The 25,828-nt window shown below is 46.4% G+C and overlaps 1 protein-coding gene across 1 annotated transcript; it reads right to left on the bottom strand.

Annotated features, from left to right (window-relative positions):
* Positions 1 to 4,491: 4,491 nt before the first annotated feature.
* EXOSC2 (exosome component 2) lies at positions 4,492 to 19,319 on the bottom strand. Its single transcript, XM_056860605.1, has 9 exons — positions 19,177 to 19,319; positions 16,779 to 16,880; positions 15,009 to 15,054; positions 13,193 to 13,282; positions 10,603 to 10,668; positions 9,868 to 9,936; positions 8,201 to 8,377; positions 7,823 to 7,951; positions 4,492 to 4,596 (listed from the first exon to the last, which is right to left on the bottom strand). The coding sequence occupies exons 1-9, from the start codon at positions 19,308 to 19,310 to the stop codon at positions 4,516 to 4,518; spliced, it is 894 nt and encodes a 297-aa protein (XP_056716583.1). The 5' UTR covers positions 19,311 to 19,319; the 3' UTR covers positions 4,492 to 4,515.
* Positions 19,320 to 25,828: the final 6,509 nt, after the last annotated feature.

Raw genomic sequence — 25,828 nt, 5'->3', positions numbered from 1 at the left:
CGAAGTAAAATCAAATAAGTCAAATACTATTTTTCTCTGACTTAAAAAGTCTTCTGAGAACTCCTCACCTCTGTATTAAACTGCAAGAATCAAATGTGTTTATCACAGCCTTTTCCTGCAGCCAGCATGGTATAGTGGTTAGAGTCAGGGTAGCCAATTTACTAGAGGCCATAGGTGATTGCCCAGAGTGCCAGTCTTGGAAGGGCACCAACCTGCTCGGCCATCCCATCCCCTGCCTGGCCACCAGCCACAGCAGGCACAAGGGAGTGGGCTGCTTCTCGCTGGCAAGACAATCTTCCAACCTCCCCATGGCAGGCAGGGGTACAAAGAAGTGGCCCCTCTTGGCAGGGAGGAGGGCAATCCAAACTGCTTCAGCTTTCAGCCTAACTTCCCTTGCAAGTAGAAAAGAGCAAGAGTCCAGTAACACTGTAAAGACTAACAAAATTTCTGGCAGGGTATGAGCTTGAAGTGAACTGAAGAAGTGAGCTGTGGCTTATGAACGCTCATACCCTGCCAGAAATTTTGTTAGTCTTTAAGGTGCTACTGGATTTCTTGCTCTTTTCTACTGCTAGTGACAGACTAACATCGTGATCTATTACCTTGCAAGGCAATTGTGAGAATACAATGGAAGAATATTGTAAGCCACTTTGGGTGCCGCTGAGGAGAAAAGTGGGGTTTAAAAAAATTAATCAACGGTAAATGAAAGGTAAAGTATCACATCTTACACTTCGCATCTATGTGATGGGGACAAAAATATTAACTTACTTCACAGGGCTGTGGAAGGATTATGTGATAATACATGTGAAGCACTTTTAGAACATCCAGCATGCTATTAAAAAGGCAGTGCTGGAGGAAAGTTTTTCTAAAGCCACATGCAGTGGTAGAACCACCACCACCACTCGGAAAACACCACAGCGCATCAAAATGGAATGTGCAAAGGAGATTTGTGTGTACGTACTACAGTTCGTTGTGGACTAAACAAAGCTGTGTACAAAAGTGACCAAACCTAGACACAATTTTTGGATCCCTGAAACAATAGCCATATACAAGGCATACCAACAGAACAATATCTCAGGGCTGCTTCCACATTTGCTGTTCTGTCTGGAACTGATGTTCTTCACAGGCAGCGATTGCGCAGAATCCTGAAGAGGTTTCTGCCAAACCATTGTGGCCTACTATTTTCCATGTTGGTCTCCCAACTTTTTCCAGAGCTGGTTCATGGGCCATGGCTCAGTGGTAGGCAAGAGCATGCATACTTGGCATGCAGAAGGTCCCACGTTCAATCCCTGGCCTCTCCTGCTGAAAGGATCAGGTAGTGGGTGATGTGGACAACCTCTACCTGACACCCCGGAGAGCCGCTGCCAGCCTAAGTAGACAATACTAACCTTGATAGATTCAATGTAAGGGAGCTCCATGTGATTATTTAGAAAACATTGTGCTGCCTGTCCGGGCAACCTGCCCAAAGCACCTTACAGAATAAAACACCATAAAACGTAACACTTTAAGTTATTAAAATTCAGCATTACAGTCCCCAGAATTAAGAAACCCAGCCAGAGCATAAAAGCAGAGATCATTCAGCAGCTTAAAATAATTTTTCTGACTAAAAAGCACACTATTAAAGGATCAACCATTTAGGGCCAGCTGAAGTTTCTGCACCATTTTCAAAGGCAGCCCCATCAAGAGCCCATCACAGTGATCTAAACGGGATTTAATAAGAGCATGAAATATGATGGCCGGATCAACCTTTCTGAAGAAGGGCCATAGCTGGAGTACCACCCAAAGCAGAAGTAAGGCACTGCTGGCTGCCAGAGACCTGGACCTCCAACCATCGACCAGAACCAGAAGCACCAAGTTACTAACCTATTTGTTACGGGAACTGCAACCCCCTCCAGGTCATGCTGACTCCTCAGACAGAGAGCAGCTTTGCCATTGACCAACAGCAATCCAGTCTCATCTGGATTGAGCTTCAGTTAGCTTTGAATGGAGTTGCAGTGCTAGATTTTCCGGTGCAGAAGGGCAAAAATTACACCTTGAAAGTAGGGTTGCCAACTCCAGCCTGGTCAATTCCTGGAAATCTGGGGTGTGGAGCCTTCAGTGTGGTGTTTGGGGAGGGGCCTCAGTGTGGTATATATTGGTATATTGCTATAGACTCCACACTCCAAATGTGTTATTTATATATATTATTTATAGTCTGCCTTTCCCACTTGGACTCAAGGTGGATTGCAGAGTGAGTCAAGACAATCGATGGGTGGGACATTCAATAAATAATGCAAGGGGGTTTGGGTTGTAGAACCAACCAGAAGTCTAAAAACAGAACTGAAGCAAAGCATAAGTACTAACATGACACATTAAATGACGCAAAATTCCATGGTAGGATCCTAGTTTCAACAAGCTGCACATAGTAGCATAGATCATCAAAGGAGCCTTTTCCCTAGGGAAACTGATCTCTATCATCAGGACATCAATTTTAATTCCAGATCACCAGGCCCTACTTGGAGATTAGCAACCCTACTTGGAGAAGTAGTGGGATGTGGGAAAACTTCCTGGCCACACTGTCTTTTTCCAAACATATCACAATCCATGGTGGTCCCTTCCTCCTTTATTTCTGAACAATTTGGGAAAGCAAGAGGAAGCAAGATCATGGTATGCTTTAACAAAATGGCCACTTTATGTAAAGGGGAAGAGAAGCTAAAGGTTTTGTTTTTTTGATTAATCTTCAAACTGATCCATCAGTGGTGATATTTTGCAATGTTGCACCTACGGAACTGAAGACAAACACCCACACATGCTGAACAAAATGATTCTTGACAGACTGGGAAAACAAGACAACAAACAACCCCCCAGAAAGTCCTAAATTTAGAGGCAGAGAAATAAATACAGGTTGCTGTAAAGAAAATTTGGAGACCTCCCCCCAACCCCACAAAAAAGAGCAAACTGGATTGCAAAGAGGAAACAATGAAATTATTGAGAAGACCAAGCGCAATACAACCGGAGGCCAAGATTTCAGTGCCATTGCCCCAAACAGGACTTACTCCTGAGGAAATGTACTTTGCATCTGACTGTGTGGGGCTGGGCATTAACAGGGACATAAAGTGCAGCGCAGAACTATAGTTCTAATTCCGCTTCTGGAATATTGTGAGAGGAATCATTCAGGAGCACCCAAGGACCGTTTTGTGGCAGCACCCCAGAGGAAGGCTGGCCCTAGAAATCCGCTCTTGTAAACCTCCCCTTCCTTCTGACAAGACTTGCTCCTAAGACGTTCCTAGCAACCCTGATATGCCCCTCACTCTGGTGCCACTAATCGGCCCCCTGCAGGATACAACAAATGGCACCTGCCAACCAAGAAGATTAAAATATCTTTCCGTCCCTTGGCATATTTTAAAATGCTGGTCAGTGCTTGAGAAATAAGGCAGCGGGATTTGCACGTTCCCCCACTTCAGCAGCAGACAACCTTTGATCTAAAAAGAATTGCTCAAATGGACCACAAAACCAGTTGCTGCTTTTTAAGATGAAAGTTTGGACTCTCTTGGGCAGGCCAGCGGGTCCACCTGCCTTCATTATTTGTAAAGCAATCCTTCTACTGAGAGATTCTGGTGTCTGACTCAATGAATCACAACCCTTTTTTTTTGTCTACAGTGCAGAGGTTCAGTCACTAATCTTTTAAGACTCTTTGCCCAGATGATTCTTCGGATAGCAAGACCTTGTTTTTTTTAAAAAAGAATTTATTTAAATATTTGTTTACAGATCTCCTGTACAAAAATACTGTTAATACCCCATATGCGAAGTTCAAAGTCAAAAGAAAAAGAGGTGAAACAGCCTATCCATGGACCAGCTGCCAGGGCTGTTTGCCACTCACTGCCTGGGGTGGTCACAACAGCTTCTGACCACAAGCAAGAATGCTGCAAGCTCACTACTCCAGGCCAGAAGGAGTGGCAACCGCTCTGGCCAGCAGCAGCAGGATTGTCAGAGGCTGTATGAACTAAGGGCCAAGCGAGGGTGTGGTCTCTGGCTCCGGCTGCCATTTGTCAAAGCTGAGCAGGGCAGAAGCAGACCTCTCACTGAGATGCAAAGGCATGCACAGATGCCATAAGAAGGAAGTGTGTGAGAAGGGATTCCAAGACACCCGCATCGTGGTCCAGAACAGCTGCCACTTCGACTGGGCAGCCCTTCCATCCCCCAAGAGCGAACCCTTTTTTCCTTGTAATGTTTTCCAGAGAGCATTCACTTTACTGCAGAAAATGTTTCTGCTGCTGTTCTTACAACACCTCAACCTTCTTAGCCAATGGTTCCTTTTGCTTTCAAGTTTTTTTCTGCATTCCATGGTAGCATGGGCTTTTTAACCAGCGCATAAGAAATCCCGGGCTGGACAGAAAGGCAGTCAACACTTTGAAAGCAAGAGGAACACTTGGTTGGTTCTCCAGAATGTTTAGCAGAAGCCGGACTGTGCAGAGAAAGAGGAGAGCCAATGCTGTCTTGGGGAGTCCACCGGGTCACTCCCCGCCTCCCCCTCTGTAATCATCCCTCTAGTTCCAGAAGCCTTTGCCGAGTCTGAAGCACTATCTCCTCCATCACCTCTGGCTTCAGAAGGTCCTTGATCTGCAATTAAAACATAATAAAGAGGATGGCACACATGGCACACGCATGTGCAGGAAAGCAGACCCAATATTCATAGAGCACAGTGATGACTGGGGAGTTCCTCCCCCCACATCTTGTTCAGTCCAATCATACATTTTCCCCTTCTGTGCTTAGGTCCGGGGGGAAAACCTTCTAAAGCTTTTCTGGATGTCTGAATTTGAATGGGGAAAGCTGGCCAAGGATAGTGCCAATTGGCTAGTAGCTATAATGTCACCAACACAGAAAAGATCCTGAAGCAGTAACTGTTTTTAAACTACATTTGGAAGTTCTGTTTTTAATCAACTGAGTTTTTACAAGCACTGGTAAAAAAAAGCTGAAAGGTACACAGTCGACATAAAGCACAGAGGGCAGAGCTGTGAGGGCTGCATTAGCATTCGATTCATTGACACATGCGTGCGCGCACTTTGGGAAGCAGGGCCACAGTCAAGCCCACACCCCAAGTGAAAAGCCTGCTGCTAATATGTCATGTAATGACAGGACGCTGTTTATACAATTTGGCCTTCCATCAATCATTCACCCTTCTAGGAGGATGCAAAATGGCCACTGATCACATGCTAGGGTTGCCAGATACCAGGTAATGGCAGGCAATTGCCCGCCAATTAAGGGGGCTGCCCTTTGCCTCTCAGCAGGCCAGTGGACAGAAGCAGGCCAGCTGAAGGGGAGGATTAACATCACTTCTGGGTTTATCCCAGAAGTGATGGGGACACTCTGGTTGTTTTGATGTGTTTAGCAATAAGCCCTTAAAAAAAATTTTTACATCTCTAATTATCTGCTTGCATTTCCTTTGTGCAAGTTTGTGTTTGCTTCTGTTCGCCTCGTTTGGGCAAACCTTCCAGTCTCTGAAGGAACTTCTTTTCTCTAATTGCTTCCTTCACCTTACCTGTTAGCCATGGTGGTGACCTCTTAGATTTATTACTACCTTTCCTGACCTACGGTATACAAGCTAGCTGAGCCTCTAGTAATGTGGACTTGAGTAACCCCCAAGCCTTTTCAAGAGATTTAACCCTCTTAACCGTTCCTTTCAACTTCCTCTTTACCAGTTTTCTCATTTTAGAGAAGTTCCCTCTTTTAAAGTCAAAGGTAATTGTGTGAGATTTCCCAGTCACTTTCCCACTTACATATAAATTAAATTTGATGCCATTGTGATCACTATTGCCAACTGGCTCAACTACATCCACATCCCGCACTAAGTCACTGGCAGCACCACAGAGTATTAAATCCAGGATCGCCTCCCCTCTGGTTGGGTCTATGACCAACTGTTCGAGGGCACAGTCATTTAGGGTGTCTAAAATCTTTATCTCTTTGGCTTGACTGGAGCATACATTTATCCAATCAATATGAGGGAAGTTGAAGTCTCCCATTATTACTACTTCGTTACCTTTACATGCTTCCCTAATTTCACTCTCTATCTCAAGATCACCCCAGTACTAAATCTCCTTTGGGGCCCGGAATCGTCACCCATAAGGATTCTGTGGACTAATCTGCCCTTTTTATGGTCTCTAGCTTATTAGACACTATGCCTTCCTTGATATACATAGCAACACCCCCTCCAATACACCCTTCCCTGTCATTTCCATACAGTTTGTAACCAGGGATGACTGTATCCCACTGGTTCTCTCCCCTCCACCAGGTTTCTGTAATGCTCACTATATCTATGTTTTCTCTTAAAATCATGCACTCTAATTCCCCCATTTTTGCTTGGAGGCTTCTAGCATTAGCATAGAAACACCTCCACACTGTTTCTCTCTTCCAACTTGCCTGGCATGTGCCTTTGGGCATCATTCTTTTTCCATTCCCTTTCACTTGTTTAGCTATAGCTGACAAAACCAAGAGGCAGGTGGGCTGCTTAGAGCCCCCTGCATTTATGAAACCATGGAAGTAGAACCACAGTATAACGGAACAGCTTAGGGTGTTTTTCCGTAAGGGATAGTAGTGTTGCCTGTGGCACTGTTTATTGTCTTTATCACCTCCCTTGGTACTGCAATTCTAACCCTTTCTTCATCATGGTACGTCATGCCTCAGACAATTTTTGTTGCCTTCAAGTGGTTTTCATTGCTTTGTTCTCCCAGTTCCGTAACCCTAATCCTACTGCATTGTTTATTGGAGGCATTTGCTGTATAATTTAATTGCTTTTCATATTTTGCAATCTGCCTTGAGCCTCATGGAGAAAGACTGGCTATCAATGATGATGATCATCAAGTGGAACTTGGGAAAAACTGGAAGCTTTAAATCTGTTCCCACTACAGAAGCTGCACCGTACCCTCAAGGAGCAGCGGGACCTTCGCCCGCAAACTTCCCTGGCTCAGCCCTGCACTGTCTTGTTAAAGAGCTTCCCACAGCAGGGCTGGGAAAACCTCTTGCCTGAGACCTGGGGCAGCAACTGCCAGCCAGAGTCAGTCAAGCTAACGTGCTGACTTAGCAGGAGGCAGTTTGAGAAATGCATGAAAGGGAGGGGCTGTGGCTCAGTGGTAGAGCACCTGTTTGGCATGCAGAAGGTCCCAGGTTCAATCTCCAGTTACAAAATCTGGTAGTAGGTGATGTGAAAGACCTCCGCCTGAGACCCTGGAGAGCCACTGCCAGTCTGAGTTAGGCAATACTGACCTTGATGGACCAGCTGCATGTGTTCATGTGGAAATGCTGGGACCTTTTTGGCTAACATATGCTACTGGGAGGGTCCATTGGTCTGTGGAGAGCGCTTGCTCTCCATGCAGAAGGGCCCAGGTTCAGTCTCCAGGAGGAAGGTCTCAGGCAGCAGGCGCTTGGAAGGGCCTTCCTCACTGGAGAGCTGTTGCCACTGGAAGCAAATAGTATGAGTCTTCATGTTTGTGGGCTTCCTAGAGGTAGGTGGCTGGCCATCGTGTGAATAGGATGCGGAACTAAATGAGCCTTTGGTCTCATCCAGCAGGGCTCTTTTTATGTTCTTACATTACTAGACAGACCATGTGGCTGACTCAGCAGAAGCCAGCTTCCAACATGCCCCAAGAGCCATAGCTTATACAACACCAGAACTGGCATAAGTAGCTGCACAGATTACTAGTTGCAAAAATGGTGAAGGATCTTCAGACCTGCCACCATTCTTCACACGCTTCTGCTTCGCAGTAACCGTATGTGTGGGTATGCGAGCATATCAGCCAGTCTGCGAGCCCCCCCTGCCCAGACCCACAAAGCCCTGACTGAATGCCACTACCTGATGAGACAAGGATGCCTCGTAGCAGTACAGGATGCTGGTGTCGTAGAGCATCAGCTTCTGCGCAACCAGAGCCACGATGCAGTTGCGGAGGCGGGAGATCACTTCCCGGTCAGGCAAGGGCACTGGCTGAAAAGGGAGGCAGAGAGACCGAGCGTGAGACCACCAGGGGCAAAAGCAGGGACGTTTATGCCCCCACAGATGTGTTAGAAATAATCCTGAAGGGGGAGATTTCAGGGAGAAGAGGGATTTCCAAATTGTTCCTCCCCCTCTGATGTGACTCTTCGTAGGCCCCCCCAGCTTCTCTACTCTACTTTTGAGCTCCAACCAGTCTCTTGTGCTCTGACGTCCTCCTGGCCCAGGGTCTCCGAGCCTCACCTCCAGATTGGTGATGAAGCCTCCGGCCTCTTCGTCCTTCTGTTCAGGAGTTGGGTAGATCCAGATGAACCCATTGTTGCCAAGGATGATGGAGGCCCCGCACGGCAAGTCGTGGAAGTGAGTCTTCTGCCGCTTCACAATGGATGGGGAGACCTGGACCAGCACTCCCTGGCCGAGCTGCAGAGAAGAACAATAGGACTCCATGTAGGACAGCTATGACCAAAGCCAGACTACTGTAATATGTTTCATGTTGGGCTGCTCTTGATGACTGTACTTCAGATGGTACAGAATGCAGCAGCCCCTCTCCTTGTCAGGTCACCAACCTCTTCCTGCCTCCCAGTCACCTTCTGGGGAGGGGGGGAATCACAGTGTTTAGTTTGAGAACACCATAACGCTGGGGGGCTGTGACCAAGCCTTTTGGCTGTAAGAGCGGGGACACTCTTTTGCCTTCCATGCTGGACCTGAGCAACAATGTCCATTGTCAAGGACCGCCTACTCCCAAACAAACCTACCTGACCACGATGCTCATGTTCGGAGGACTGGCTTCAGGTTCCCCTGCGTACTGAGGCTAAACGAGTGGCAGCTTGAGAAACAGCCTTCTCAATCACGGCATCAAAATTATGGAATTCCCTCCCTGGGGAGATCCATCCATCCATCCCCCTCGAGCATTGTCTTCTGCCAGTGGTGAAGACTTTTTGTATCATCAGTTGTGCTCCCTTACTGACCTCCCTCTAGTTTTAATTGCTGGTGTGTGTGTGTGTGTGTCTATTTGACTTTGACTTTTTAAAAAAATTGTTTGCCACCCTGTGAGCCCTATTTGGATGGAAAGTTAGGATACCAATGTGTTAAATAAAATAAATAAACCAAAGGCTCCTCTTTAACATGCATGAACACACACGTACACGTAGCCATCTTTATACTGAACCAGACCTTTGGTCCATCAAGGTCCGTATTGTCTACTCAGACTGGCAGTGGCTCTCCAGGGTCTCAAGCAGAGAAAGGTCTTTCCACACCACCCACTGCCAGATTTTCTAACTGGCCATCTATTGTGCCCTCCACACTGTGCCCAAAGTCCAAAGGTGCCCATAGGCTCAAAAAGGTTGGGGACCCCGGACATAAACTCTAAAATCCAAATAGGGAGTAGGAAATCAGGGAAACTTTACTGCAAAAGTAAAAATAGTTTGCTTCCTGAAATTAGGCGTTTTTTCCTGAAATCAGGTGTTTGGGGTTTCTAATAACCCCAAAAGGCAGGAGAGCTGCATGACCTCTAAATCAGAGCCCAGGAAGGGCAACATTCAAGAGGCCACAAATGCTTCTGACAGAACAAAAACAAAGCGCTGCAGGGGCGGCCGGTTTTTTTGTTTCAAGGCTTTTTAACACAGCTTCCTCTCTGGTAATTGTTACTGGTATCTGGTGCTAATTTTTCCTTTTTTAAAGCACCCAAGTACCTGTGAAAGGCTGGCTCTGTGGCCAACCAGCCACTGTCCCTGACTGCTATCTGAAGGTAACAAATACAATCACAATATGAACAAATACAAACTGTTACAGATAACAAACAGAATTGCAATGTGATTCACAGATCACAAAAACACTTTCATCCAACTCAGTAGCCTCCTCTACCAGGTGCAGGGAGCATTCAGGGGTGCCAAACTGAAGCTCTGACTTACCTTCCCATATTTCAGACTCCGGGTATGCAGCGATACCGCCCCATCTGAGAAAACTGCCTGGACCTCTGCCTGTCAGAATCACTTAAGGAAATGAAAGGTGCACCATTTGCATTTCCTGAATGCCTCTGGCTGCTGCAGCCATCCCTTGCCATTCAGCACCCATTCGTGTCAGAGGGGTTTGTGCAGGAGATCTTCCGGGGGATTGTGCTAGATGGGTCAGATCTGCTTCTGCCCTTCTGTATCTGTTTGGGGCATCCAAAGCAGCTCCTGGGATGGCTGCCTACATTCCCAGGGGGCATCCATGCATTCCTAGGGTCCATCTGCCACTACTGAAGCAAGACCTTGAAGGCCAAGCGTAAAGGGTGCTCACACATGATTCAGTAACTCCTCCATACAATGCATTCCCAACCTTGGCGAAACCACAGCTATGGCCGGGTTAACAGAATGCTGCAAGATGACAGAGCTTATCAGTCTATTCAACTACTTCCTGAAATGAAGATATGAAGCTGCTTTGTATCAGGTCAGGCCATTAGTCTGTCAGTGCAGCCCGGCTTGCTCTGACTGGCAGCAGCTCTCCTGGGTTTCAAGCAGAGAACAGTCTCTCTCGACACTAGCTGCCCAAGGTCCTTGAACTGGAGGTGCTGGGGACTGAATGTAGGGCCCTTGGCGCACACATGCACACATAGAGCATGTGCTCTACCACTAAGCCACGGCCCTGAGTCAACGGGAGGATACGCTGATGAGGTCTCCCTCTTGCAGGTAGTCTCTCATGGCGAGCTCATCCTCTGCCGACCTTCGCCTCTGCAAAACACAAATCGCCAGCAGTTCTGTTAACTAAACCCAGCCACCAAGTCACATTACAGCTTTTAGTATTTTTTTAACTCAATCTAAAATATTAGGGTGGATCCAGGCTAACTTTTTCAATGGCAGTACTGAAATTTCCTGCCTCCCACAGATCTCTACGAAGCACTGCTCCTGGACAAGGGGGACACTGAGGAATGATACTGGGGGAGGAATCTGCAATAGGAAGGAAATGACCAGTTTAGTCTGGATTCAATCTTCTATCAACAGGGTGCAATTCTCTGCACTTCCAGGGGAATACGCCCAACTGAAAGCAATGGGACTTGCGCACAGGATGGCCCTTTTTGTTGTGGAACTCAAACAGCACAAGCCTCGGCAGCTTCACTCTAAAGCGAGCCCCATGGGATTGTTGGGCCTCCTTGCCAGCCGATGTGCTCAGGCTTCCAGCCAAGGGAGGTCAGGAAAATACGAGTCCAATCCCTCCCCCCAACCCCTCCCTCTCCTTTCTTTGTGTCTTTGCAAACACATATTTTACACCTTATCCCCATCTCTCCAAGATCTTCTTGCCTTGGCTTATCAGAGTCCAAAGGCACCTCCTGCACTGTCCAAAGCCAGAAGCTGCATAAGAAGCTGCGATGGGAGTTCAAAGTGTGCTCCAAGCTAAGCAGAGGAACGATCCATCATTAATCAATAATATGGGCTACCATCCAACATGGAAATGTTAAACACATGTCTTGCAGCCCATTATTGCCTCATTTTCATAAATATGTGTACAAACAATCATTTGAAAGCAAAAAAGGTACTCTGTCTTTTGGTGATACATCAGCTCAGAAGAGGCATTCCCTCCTGACAGAGAGACGGGGAAAGGCCCCTTTGAAGGTGGCCATGAAAGAGGCCTTCCCTCCTGGGCAAGAGCAGAAAGGCCTCTTCCACGGCGGCACTTGCCAGCTGCAGACACAAGCATAAATAAAATATTTGTTTATTTAAAACATTTAATAGCCACCTTCCTTCCTTATGGAGCTCAAGGTAGCTCACGAGACAGAATATATATATATAATATACATAAGAAACATAAAAGCCAAAATTTTAAATCATAATTCAGGAGTGCTAGTAAACTTAACTAAATGCAGTCCCTAAACAAAACCATCTTCAGCTGCCTCCTGAAGATCAAATGTGAGAGGGCTAGGTGTACCTCCCTGTTCCCTAATCGTGAGGCTGCCACTGAAAAGGCCCTCCCTCATTTACCCATCAAATGAGAAGCTTTGATTGATGGGACAGTCAGAACGGCCCCTCCCGGTGATCTTAATTCCAGGCAGGAATGTATGGGAGAAAATGGTCCTTCGGATACCCGGGTCCCAAACTATGCAGGCCTCTAAAGGTCAAAGTCAACACCTTGAACTGGGCTCGTGAACAGATTGGTAGCCAGTGTAATTGCTGTTAATATTGGAGTCACATGCTCCCAGTAGCTGGCCCTGACCAGAAGTCTAGCCGCAGCATTCTACACTAGTTGCAGCTTCTGAACAATCTTCAAGGGTAGCCCCAAGTAAAGCGTGTTGCAAAATTCCAGTATAGATGTAAGTAAGGCAAGGATCACTATGTCTAGGTCTGACTGGCCCAGGAATGGGTGCAGTTGACACACCAGCCAAAGCTGGACAAAAGCTCTCTGAACCACTGTGGCCACCTGGATTTCTAAGGTGACCGCTGCGTCAAGCAGCACCCCCAAGCTGCGAACCTGCCTTTTCAAGGGGTGTGTGACCCAATCCAAGAGAGGAGAAATCCCTGATGATGACTCATTGAGTCAACCTTCTAAAATAATCAAAAGATGCTAATTTGATTAATCAAATCAATTGCCCACACAAATTACATTTCAGTTTCTTTTATCACTGTTGGTCTGTATTGCTTATACAGCTTATATTGCTTATATTAGCTTGTAGCTGATCATATGCTTGTATTGTGATTTTGTATTCTTGCTCTCACTTTTTAAACAGTAGTCACCTTTATTACAACAGAAAGGCAGATGAGAAATTGTCTAAATAAAGATTATTTATTATTATTACTGCCTGGGGAGAAACTGGTTTCCTCAAGGGCAGAGCAGTCATCTCCTGTCCTGCCTCCCCTTCCCACCCTGTGGGTTAGTCTGCCGATAGCAGGTAGATTTGTTGTTTGATAACCTGTGCTTCCATTTTATTGTGGAATTGATTGGGGGGGGTTGATATCATAAGTCTGACTCTACATTGAGCAGAGAAAAATGGGATAAAAGCACACAAACAAACACTCAAACACCAGTCCAACCTTTGCATTAACCTTCTCCTAAAGAACTGGATTCCACCCCCACAGGCAATATTTTTCTAACATTGGACTGATTTTATAGGTTAAGTTTTCCCTCTTAAAGGTTAGGTGAAATCTGGATTCAGGTCTTGACTTCCTTAAGATACAAACCCTCCAGGCCAGGGCTATGTCACTTCTGGGATACCTCCGATCGCAACATGGGACTATCCAGATTGAAACATCACGTATCACTCACCAGCTCCCCCCCAGGAAGATTCATAGAGGAAAGAAGCAAGACTGAATCTAGCCTGGAATTCGTTTCAACTTTCCATCGTTTCTGCTGCACCTGAAAGGAAAGAAGTTGTTGTGCAAAGTTAAAGGTAGTTCTCAATCCACAAGGTGTCCTTTCCAGGGTTATGGTGCTGGCGATGAAATTAATAGGGGTTGCCCCCCCCAGGACCCCCCAAAGTTGGACCCCCTGGCCCAATCTTCATGCAAGGAGAGTTTCTTGAAGCTACCCTGAAAATTTGGGAACTCTATCTCCAAAAATGCCCCCACATTATCTTCGGAAATTTTTCCCCTAGACTATAATGGACCCGTTTTTTTCCCAGTAAACCTGGAAATAAAGCCAAATACCCCTATTTGCTAGTATGGGTATTCGGCTTATTTCAGGTTTACTGAAAAAAATCAGGCCCAATAAACCCAAACCCGAAATTTACCGATTTTCCCCCCTGTACAACCCTAATTCTGAGTCATGTGAGCAAAGCACCTGCACTCAGAAAGGCACTTGCTGACCTCCTCCTTCCCACTGCCCCTTAAGACACCCCCCAAACTGGAATTTTGTTCTTGGTGACCAGTGGACCCTTGGGAATTGCCCAGTATTGCTCCCCCAAGAATGGAAGTGCTTTCCAAGGAGGTTCAGATCTAAGCCACTGAAATTAATATTAAAAGCCTGGTAGCACTGGCACCCTGCGTTAACACAAAGACTCAAGCTCCCCAACCAAAGCTTATGCAATAATAAATCTTTCTGTCTTTACGATGACACAGAACTCTTATTTTGTTTTCATAGCCAGCATAGCAAAGCGGCTGAGAGACTAAATTACAACTTCAGAAGTCCCTGGTTCAAATCTCACCTCTGCCACGTTGGCAAGCCACTTACTCCCTTCCACATATATGCAGATAATCATACCCTCCAGGATTGTTGCAAGGATGACAAGGTAACGCGCAGAAGGCATTCTGAACCATTAAAACTGGATATAAATGCTACATATTAATACTCCAAGCTCCCAATCTTTTGATTTATTGTTGGTTTAATCTCTCTCGCTCATTCATAAATTCAGGTTAATTACACGAGTTGCTTTGGAGTACATACATATATGCTGACTCCCCCACCCAAAAAAATACCAGTCGGCATAGAGAGCAGAGGTTTAGAGGAGTGTTTCCTAAAGCAGCATACATTTCTAATGCACATACTAAAAACTAGGTACTGTATCCAAATAGGAATGTGCCCAGCCCCCACCCCAATCAGGAAAGCAGCATAGTAGGGCCACCAACAGATAAGGCAGGGGATTCTACATGCTCCAAGGGCTTCCTGAAGTTTTGTTTTTTACTGTCAAGTCACAGCCCAACCCCATAGGGTTTTCAAAGCAAGAGACAATCAGAGGTGGTTTGCCATTGCTCACTTCTGCATTACAACCCTGGACTTCTTTGGTGGTCTCCCATCCAAACACTCACCAGGGCGACCCTGCTTAGCTTCTGAGATCTGATGAGATCAGGCGAGACTGGACTATCCAGGTCAGGCCAACCTAAAATGTTAAACCCCTTAAAAAAATACATTTCTCAATGAGGACTGAGAGGAGTCATGGAACTCATGGAAGAGCAGTAGAGACTCAGTTAAAGGGAAAAGGGGGGTGGGATTAGGCTGCTCAGTCCACTGAGAACTTAAGAGACTCCAGCAGGGAGAGCGTGAGAGATGGCCAAATTATTCCTTCCTCCCACCGCTCTTTGCAGGCCCCTAGTTTAGATAAAGTGGAATTTAACACATGTCAAGGAAATAAACGTGGGACTCATACCTCCGTGATTCGCCCAACCACAATATCGCCAACTTCACCGTTATACCTGCCAAAAAAAAAAAGGTTAAGGCAACTCCTGAAAGCAGACTTTTCCCCACTCCAGCAATCTCTACACCATTTCTACAAACTGTGTTATGAATACCATGACAGTTGTGAAAACAAAGCAACTTAGCAGGGAGAACACAATAAAGACTACGTCTAGAAAGATGAAAGTGGTAGAAAGAGCCATCAAGTGACAGTTGACTTATGGCAACCCAGTAGGGTTTTAAAGGCAAGAGACACTAACGGAGGTGGTTTGCCATTGCCAGCCTCTGCCCACCAACCCTGGACTTCCTTGGTGGTCTTCCAATCAGGGCTGACCCTGCTTAGCTTCCAAGATCAAATGAGATCGGGCTAGCCAGGGCCATCCAGGTCAAGGCCCAGAAAGAAGACTCAATTCTACAACTGAAGCTTCATTGTGCCCAGGGTTACACAGTTTTAAAAAAAGGTTTCTACACCAGCACACTTCCTTAAAAATAACGGTATTTCATCAGTCTTATGTTGAAGCCATAAGATGTTTTGGTACAAACTATGGCAGAGTGGAGCGCTGGCCCATCAGAACAGGCCCATCAGCCAAAAGCAGAGACAGCCCACAGTCTACATTCAGACAACTGAACCATCCACAATCCACTGAGCCCAAGGGCCTCAGGTATGTGTGCTCTCATGGTGCAGATCCTGAAAACTTCCTAGCTTGAACAAAGCCAGAGAAGAAACCACACAGTCATCATTTCAACCAGTTTGAACATTGTGGCAAACCACAGTTTGCTTCAAAGCAGGCAGTTTTCAGTCTTTGCACTGCACCAACAAAGGGGGAAGGGACACACAAATCCGAGATCTTCTGGTGCTCGTTCTCCAACTGAGCACACAACTGCTTGTTTTGTCTTTCAAACACAGGCAGAAGAGCAAGTAAAGCACTTGAGGAAGCTAACAGCCTAAAAGCTCTTCATTGCAATCAACTGATAAAATACTGAATTAAAACTTATTAACGATAGGACATTTTGAAGGACATTAATTCACAAGGTTGCTTTAAGTCAGAAGCAGCTTGACAGCACTTAACACACATAGCTAGTTTGATTCTATGCACTTGGTGCTTAATGGAGAAAGTTTAATTCCTCTGCAGGCATTAAGCTAGAACAACAAAGCTTGAAAGGGAATGGAATTAGGACTCTGCCATGGATGGTCACCATGCTTTTCTTAGATACAGCCAAGCTTTGCCTAGAAGAGACCTCGTGGCATTTTGGCCCCACTGCCTGTGCACCTACATATAATTTGCAAACTGGGGACAGCAATTTACATATCTCAGAAGAATAGAGCTCCAAACCATGAAAACTGATATACAGGTTGAGTATCCCTTATCTGGACAGCTGATATCTGGACCAATCTGAAAATCGGACCTTTTGAGCCAGCATGCAGGCATTACTCATAGGCCCTCAGCAGTGCCACTGATGGTTCAATATACTCAAAATTATTTTAAAATATTAAAATTACATTCAGGCGATGTGTATAATGTATATATAAAACATAAATGAATTCCATGTTTAGACCTGGGTCCCATCCCCAAGATATCTCATTCTGTATATGGAAAAATTCCAAAATGTATATGTATATGCAAAAATTCCAAAATATGGACCACTTCTGGTCCTAAGCAGTCCGGATAAGGGATTCTCAACCTGTACCGGTTAGCTGCCACAAGAAGACTTTGCTGTAAGAAATCAACCCGGCCACCCTCACCTTGTCTTCAAAGCTTTCACACAGACGAGTTTGTTCACCCTGTCCACCACACCAGCCACGGAGGCCACGAGCTTCTCGTTGCCCATGTAGGTACCATGGCCCCTGTTGAGAAATACAAAAGGCCACACTCTGAACTCAGTTCTTGCAAGATTTCAGTCGTTCACAGTCCCTCCTGCTCTATCACATACTCTGTTTCTCAAACTATACATTGTTTGAAGTTTATAGGGGGGTTATTTTAAAAAGATAACTAAGAGCAGCCACAGTAGAATTTTGGGAAATTATGAATAGTGTAAGCAAAAATATTTTCTTCTGTTCTTTAGATTTAACAGCCATTGGCCATTGATCTACCATTTCACACTTTAAAAAAAAAGGGGGGGGTGAAAGTTAAGTTTTTCTTGACACTATAAAGAGAAAAGTTGCCACATCTCTCACGCAATTTACTCATCTACTTGACAGCAGATAACGCAGTATCCTCTTCTCAGCTGTTTTATCAAGGGAGTAATACTTTAATTTTGTGCAGTATTATTTTGTGAACATGTTGAAACAATGTGGGCTAGGGAGTCTACTTGATCCAGACAAAATCAGCATTTATGTTCTTCTGCAATAATTTTATTGTATCTCCCTTGCATTTTGGCTGAAAAAAATATTTTGCCCTCTCCAGTAATATTAGACCCAGCAAAATGGATGGATAAGGCTGAGACAAGACACTATGAAGTTCTTCTTTGCACTATGCAATTAAATTACAGAAATCATTTCCAGAAAACCTAGCAATGGCCACTGGTTTGAGAAGGGGACTAGATAAATTCCTGCAGGAGTGCAGCCATGTTGCTAGTAGCCGGGATAGCAAAATGGAGCCTCTACTCTGAGAAGCACTACAGGACTCAAGAAGAGCCCTGCTGGATCAGATGACTGGTGCATCCAATCCAGTATCCTGTCTCATGCAGCAGACAACACCCACCGATGCTGCTTCTCACACCTGATGTTCAAAAATCAGCTGTCTCCGAACATGGAGGTTCCCTTTACTCACCATGGCTAGTAGCCGCAGATGGCCGGCCGCTCCATGAATATGTCAAAACCCATGTGCACCTATGAACATCACAAACAGCGGAAAGGCTGCTACTCGGGCTGGGCACCAGGTTTTAGGAGGATGAACACATGAAGCTGCCTTATACTGAACCAGACCCCCTTTGGTCCATCAAAGTCAGTATTGTCTGCTCAGAACGTCAGCGGCTCTCCAGGGTCTCAGGCTGGGGTCTTTCACATCACCTACCTGCCTGGTCCCTTTAACTGGAGATGCCGGGGATTGAACCTGGGACCTTCTGCATGCCGAGCAGAGGCTCTGCCACTGAGCCACCGCCCCTCCCCTCCATTGTCCACTCTAAGCTTGCCTGTACATGTACACTCATGCCCACAAATTGCACTCTGGAGAAGGGGGCCGAGTGCCACTCCTCTTTTTTTTAATTTTTAATTGTTTTTTTATCATATGACATACAAAAAAATAAAAATCATAATACAACAAAAATTAAAAATATAAAATACAAAAAAACATATACAGAGCACTAATACACTACTAATACATTATTTCTTTTCACTTTATAAAAACCTATAGTGCCCTAAACCCACACCCACCAATGTGCCCTTCACCTTAGGACCTCCGGTGAAGCGTTATGACAGTATATAAAAATCTATTATTATAATCATTAATTAAAAATCACATTGAACTATAATTCGTTAACTATACCTTTAAAATCCATTTTTGCCAATTTATCCCAATATGCGGCGGCCTTTGACCATATATATTTAAATTCATCCATATCTTTACCCTGTAAGGAATCTGTGATTTTGGCCATCCGCATATACGCCCATAACTTTTCTCTCCACTCTTTAATTGGAAGGTTTACTTGTTTGCTTCCACTTTTTAGCAATTGTAATTCTTGCTGCGGCAAAACTATATGGACCTCTGACTCTGTCGCCTTTACCGAAATCTTTTTTTTTGGAATACCCAATAAACAAAAGGCGGGATCTTTTTTTTTATTTTTATTTTTAGTTCAGTCAAATTATTCGTTTCATTCAAAACGAATCGCCAAAACCTCGGGAGAAAGGGGGCCGAGTGCCACTCCTTACAGGCCCGCCAGCACCAGCCATTGCAAAAGGAGTCAATGCGGTCTTCACAACCACCCTGCAGGGCAGGCTGAGCGAGAGCGCGACTGGCCAGGAATAAACCACCACCAAGCCTCCCGGTAGAGTTGGAACCTGAGCCCGGGCCCCGCCCCGCCCCACCCCCTCCTCTGAGGCTCCCACACGGTGGCATTCACACGGGGCCCGGGAGGCCTCCACGCGGCGCGCGCCGCAAAGGCCGCCGCCCCGGGCCCGGCTTGGGAGCAGGGCCGGCCCTCACCGCATGTATCCGGGGTCTGTGGTGATGGTGTCCCCCGGGGCCACCAGGTCCCTGCCGCCCTCGCCCGCCCCACGGGCCACGCTCGGCGCCAGGCGCGCGCGGGACACCGGCAGCCGCGCCTCCACGCCCGCCATCTTGGCTACTGGCGCCACCCCGCGCTCCCGAACCCGCCGCTCCCGCTTCCGCCATATCAACTCCTGGCACCGGGGAGCCTGTGGGAAAAGAGTCCCGCGCGCCTCAACGTCACTTCCGTTTCCGTTCGAACGCCGCCTGACTGAGGGGCCTCGATGCAGGGCGGGGCGGCATAAAGAGCGGGGGGGGGGAGGGGAGCGCGACTTGTTTTCATTTGGTTTTAATCCGGCGAGGACGTGAGGCGCTCCGCTTTCGGCGGTTCGTGGCGTCTGGCCCTGTTTCTTTGCACGGGTGGCTGCCCCTCAACCACGCACTTTCAACTTTGAACCGGAATTGTTTTACCGACTTTCGTGGGTGCTGTAGCTCTCCGGCGAGTCGGTGCAACAGCCATGATGGGTTTGGGCGGAATGGGCGTCACTGATTAGGCAATGGGAAGGGAAAAGGCTGGGGGGGGCCATATTTACTCCTGGCACTGAGGCAGGCGTCTTTTTAAAACCTGCTGTTCTCTGGTGCCCTCCAGTGTCGGTTCCTGGTATTAAAGCTGTTTCCAAACACTGCCCCGCCAATCATCTGCAGTCAATCAATTGATAGGATTGCTCAATTAAAAATCTTTTTATTCTTCAAAAGGTCCTTATATATATATATATATATATATATATATATATATATATATATATATATATATATATATATATATATATATATATATATTTAAGGTTTATTTTTTATAATTAATGGGATACAAAAAGGAAAAAAGGGAAAGGTAAACCGTTTGGTATACAAAAACAATATGACAATTTCAGTTGAGAAATATACTTAGTCGAGTACAGTGACATATAACAAGCCTAAATACTGATCAAATGCGATATAGTATGTCTAAAAAAGTGATTATAAAAATCATTCAAACTTTCTAACTGTTACACATTAAAAGTATAGCGTTTGAAAGCCCAGAAATTACTTAACAAATAGCTGGGGCATATTAAATAACACATTGCCTGTTACTCATTTTAGTATTTTTCAATATATGTCATTCATTTGATTAACTAGAGGTCATATAAGTGTAAAATGATTCCCACTTTTCATCAAATTGTTCTGTAGTATTTGCATTTGCTTCCAAGTTCTTGCCAGAACCGTTCTGGCTGCCGTTGTGGCATACTTAAAAACATCATGAAATCTCAAAGGCAAATTTGATGGGACCATACTAAGCAAATAGTATTTAGGGTCTAGTGTTATCTTCATTTTTGTTATTGCCTGTAGTTCTTGATGGATCTTTTTCCAGAACATTTGTAATTTGGGACATGTCCACCAAACGTGAAAGTAGGAACCATCCGTATCTTGACATTTCCAGCAAAAGGTCCTTATATTTTTAATTGTCAGTTATATTTAACATAAAGAGCCAGCAGTGGTGGGAAGGGACGTCAAGTTGCAGCCAATTTATGGTGACCCCGGTGGGATTTTCAAGGCAAGAGACGTTCAGAGGTGGTTTGCCATTTTCTGCCAATAATAATAATACTAATAATAGTAGTAGTAATAATAAACAACTTTTATTTCTATCCTGCCCTTCCCTGGCAACACCAGGCTCAGGGTGGCTCACATTATGATTAAAATATATCCAAAAAATATATAACATATGATAAAAATTCAGTTAGTGCAAGCAATGCTGAAATTTTACTCAATAGCCAATTCAAGGCACCAAAATTCAAGGCGTGGAGACCCTGGACTTCCTTGGTGGCCTCTCATTCCAGCACTAACCAGGGCCAACCCTGCTTAGCAGCCAAGATCTGATGAGATCAAGCTAGCCTGGGCCATCCAGGTGGATAAACAAATGTTGGGAAGGCTTTTTCAGTAGTGGCACCTTGCCAGTGGCATAACTTGTTAACTCCAGCTTTTAATTAATGGGCTGTTTTTAGCTCTACTTTAGCCTAGAAACAGTTGATTTTAGAAGTCTGAAGTCTGCTTTTATTATCTATGTTTTTATACTAGTCTGGGGATTTTTAATGCTGGGTTTAATCAATATATTTTAACGTTTTGTTTTTATTATTTTTATCTTGTAAGCTGCTCGAGTAGGTTCTTTGAGAGGCAGTTTAAAAATGTTCTAAAGAAACAAACAAACAAGCACTTCAGCATAGGGCTGTTGATTCGGTTCGGCCCAAACTGAAAAACAGCCGAATTTCCCCTGATTCGGTGGCGAGCAACCGGGGAGCCGAATTCAGCGAGTTCGGGAGTTCACAAATAAATCCAGCCAATTTGGGGCGTCAGTAAGCGGCATAACCGTCAGTAAGCAGCATTCTCCTTCCCCGGCCAATCGGTGGCCAAGCTGGGTCTTCTTCTAGCCAATCAGTCAGGATTGAGTACTGGAGGAATCAGCTGATGTGCGGCCAGGCCGGGGAGAGAGAGAGAGAGGGAAATCCTCGTGTGTGTGTGTGGGTGCTTGTGCACATTCACTCCTTTTTGTGGCTGCAGGGGGCATATTTTTTGGGGTACAGACCCCAAACTTTCAGCAGAGATTCAGACAAGCCTTCTTAAGAGACCACCCAAGTTTTGTAAACATTGGGTCAGGGGGTCCTGAGATATGGGCTCCCCCCTTTTTTCTTTCCATGGCTGCAGGGGGCGCATTTTGGGGGGTACAGACCCCAAACTTTCAGTGGAGCTTCAGATGAGCCTTCTTAAGATACCCCCCAAGTTTTGTAAACATTGGGTCAGGGGGTCTCAAGATATGGGCTCCACCCCTTTTCCCTCCCCCCTTTTCCATTTCCGTGGCTGCAGGGGGCGCTTTTTTGGGGATAAAGCCCCCAAACTTTCAGCATAGCTTCAGACAATCCTTCTTAAGATACCACCCAAGTTTTGTAAAGATGGGTTCAGTGGGGGCAGAAATATCGGCTCCCCCCTTTTCTCTTTCTGTGGCTGTAGGGGGCGCATTTTTGGGGGTGCAGATCCCAAACTTTGAGCGGAGCTTCAGACAAGCCTTCTTAAGAGACCACCCAAGTTTTGTAAACATTGGGTCAGGGGGTCCCGAGATATGGGCTTTCCCCTTTCCCCTTTTCCCTATTGGGATGAATGGATCAGCCGATCCTGTATTCATCTCCAGAGCAAAACGTCCCGTGCCTAAATGGAATCGTCTTGGATTACCCAGTCCTCCCCAGCCCCTCCTGATGGAACAGAAGACAGCCACAGTAAGACCCCTTTGGGGGCTTTAATCTATAATTTTTCTCCTGTGTGTGTGTGTGGGGGGGAAGCAGAGTCTGTGTGTGTGTGGGGAGGGAGCAGTTTCTGTGGGTGGGGGGGGAAGCCAAAGGGGGCTTTTGCCGGTTCTGCCTGGGGTGTGTGTTCCCCCTCGAGTCTCTCCCTGGTTTGAGGGGGGGTTTCAGTTGTGTGTCTTCAGGTTTTCCCTCATTCATAAGAGCGGTTAGGTCTATTTGGATGCTTGCTCAAAACTTGTTTTCAAATGGTGACTTAAAGAATGCATTTGGAGTCCCATGCAAAAGGGGAAATTCCACCCCTCCTGCTCATTATGCATAGCTAGCTGCCTCTGTCCCTTTCCATTGTTTGCAAACTCCCAGGTGTCAGGTGTTGCTTTGCACAGTTGCAAAGGTGTTGCTTACAAGGTTGTGTTGCTTTTCAGTCGTGTTGCTTTGCAGTTGTGTTGCAATGCTTTGCAAACTTCTCAGCTGTTTGTCGGGGCTGGGAGCTTTGTGCATGGGCAGCAAGCTCTGCTCAGAGATGCACATTAAGGGTGGGGGGACCCCTTTCGGGGCCCATATCTCAGCCACCCCTGACCCAATCTTTACAAAACTTGGGGGGTCTTTCAAGAAGTGTCCTTTGAAGCTCCGCTGAAAGTTTGGGACCTCTACCCCCAAAAATGCCCCCCAGAGCCACGGAAAGGTGCGGTTGTGTTTTTAATGGCTTTATTCGGCCGAATTTTTTTCCCGAACTTTGAATTCCTGCCGAATTGCACGGACCCGAAGCGGAGGAGTTCGGACTTCGGCATATCCCAAATCTAAACGGGCCGAATTCAACTGAATCTGAACTATATTGAATTTTTTTACATTCAACAGCCCTACTTCAGCACTCTGGAGAAGAAATCGTAGGGTTGCCAAGTTTCAGGGAAAAGAGTACAACTCAGCTCCTCATGACAGAGATCAGTTACCCTGGAGGAAATGGCATTTTGGGTGGACTTCATAGCCTTATAATCTGATGAGGTCCTTCCCCAAACCTCACCCTCCCCAGGCTTCATCCTCAAAATCTCCAGGAATTTCCCAACATGAAGCTGGCAACAATACCAGCTGCTCCTGTGTGGCTGTGAATGTTGCTGGGCTCCTTGGTTGTATTTCCTCCTGGCCACCAGTAGCCCTCCAGAGCATCACCCTACCAGAAACTTTCCAAATTAGGCAAAGAGGAAATCTACTCTTGGTCCTTTAGGTGCCCATCCCTGTGTAAGGAACTGGAGCAGCATTGTATCATAGTGGTAAACCTGCTGAAGGGCCCTGGTTCAGCTCTGGCAACTCCACCGACGGGGTCTCAGGTAGCAGGTGCTGCTAGTCCAAGGGGGAGAGAGAGGTCTGTACATCTCTCTGAACTCTTGGGAGGAAAGGATGGGACTGACCACTTGGGGTTCATTCTCACAGCTTTGGGACTACAGGCTGAAATCTAGGGTTGCCAACCTCCAGGTAGTCTGGAGAAAGAAGGAACCTATGCTGAGAATAGCTGGAGATCTCCTGCTATTACAACCGATCTCCAGCCAATAGAGATCAGTTCACCTGGAGAAAATGGCCAGTTTGGCAATTGGACCCTATGGCATTGAAGTCCCTCCCCTCCCCAAAGCCCCCCCTCCTCAGGCTCTATGCCCAAAAATCTCCAGGTATTTCCCAACCTGGTAATGGCAACCCTACTGAAATCTCTGGCATCTTCTAGGATATCTCTGCATGCCTGCAGAGAAACTTCATCCCACAGAAACTGGAGGTGGGATGCGATAATCAGAACATAAGAACATCAGGAGAGCTCTGCTGGATCAGGCCAGTGGTCCATCTAGTCCAGCATCTTTTTTCACACAGCGGCCAACAAGTTCCTCTGCAGGGCCAACAACAGGGCATGGAGGCTGAGGTCCAGCTTCCCCTGATGCTGCCTTCTGGCACTGACCAACTTCATACTGTGTTTTGCAGAAAATTAAGGACTGTTTCATATTGTGTGTGTGTGTGTGTGTGTGTGGTGAATAAGGTGTTTCTTCAACATCACACGATCAATCAATTATTCACACATTCACAGATATCTAGTGGTATGTTCCCAGTACTACTACGATTCCATGTGGTATTACCAGACAGAGCTGATTTTGGGGAGCCCTGGCCAGACAGTTACGAGGGCCTGCTCCCCTCTTCTGATACCTTCCTTCTTTCCCACCCACCCACCCACATACCTCCCACTTGCCTGTGTGTCCTCCCCCTGCCCCAGGGTTGCCAACCTCCTGGTACTATCTGGAGATCTCCTGCTATTACAACTGATCTCCAGCTGATAGAGATCAGTTCACCTGGAGAAAATGGCCGCTTTGGCAATTGGACTCTGTCATTGAAGTCTGTCCCTTCCCCAAACCCCATCCTCCTCACGCTCTGCCCCCAAACCTCCCACCGGTGGCAAAGAGGGACCTGGCAACCCTAGCTGACGGCTGTGTAGCCCCTTCCCCAATGATGCTAGCAATGAAAGCATCTGGGAGCACAGGTGGTAGAGTTCTAGCAAGTGAGTTTACAGTAGGGGGCTCTGCCAGGAGCCCTAGGCCCTGGCAGCTGCGTGGTGTTTAGGAGCTGTGGTTTGGAACGGTGGACTCTCATCTGGAGAAGCCAGATTGATTCCCCACTCCTCCATATGAGTGGCAGACGCTAATCTGGTGAACTGGATTTGTTTCCCCACTCCTGCACATGAAGCCAGCTGGGTGACCTTGGGCTAGTCACACTCTCTCAGCCCCACCTACTCACAGGGGGTCTGTTGTGGGGAGGGGAAGGGAAGGTGATTGTAAGCTGGTTTGAGTCTTCCTTAAGTGGTGGAGAAAGTCGGCATACAAAAACCAACTCTCCTCCTCCTCCTCCTCCGGGAATGCCGATGCCAGTCCTGTCACCAGGCCCCAGCCCCATGATATCCCCTAGTGATGGCGATGGTCACCATCCCGATGACATCACCATTCCTGCCCCTTGAGTCTTAGAATTTGGGATGCCAGCGGCCTGGCAGGCTTCCTTGTTTGACTTCTTGTAAAAAAGCAAAAGGGATGTGGTCTAAAATTAATGACAACAAACGAGTGAATAATGATGCTGATAGTACATTGAGGGGGATGTAGAAGGAACAACAGCAGCTGAGGCAAGAAGAGGCCGGGGGAGAGGCACGTAGATCTCATTTTCCCCCTCCCAAAGCCCCCCTCGATGCAGTCGAGGAGGAGGAGAGGAGCCCCCAGTCCAAAGAGATGGACTAACAGTCACGTGTGGGGGGGATATGTCCTTTGAGGTTGCCTGCCTCAGAGCTTGGAAGAAATAACAATCAT

Source organism: Euleptes europaea, chromosome 14 (genome assembly GCF_029931775.1).
Source record: "Euleptes europaea isolate rEulEur1 chromosome 14, rEulEur1.hap1, whole genome shotgun sequence".
NCBI lineage: Eukaryota > Metazoa > Chordata > Lepidosauria > Squamata > Sphaerodactylidae > Euleptes > Euleptes europaea.
The sequence above is the reverse complement of the archived record's forward strand: the minus strand, read 5'-3'. Positions and strand labels throughout refer to the sequence as shown.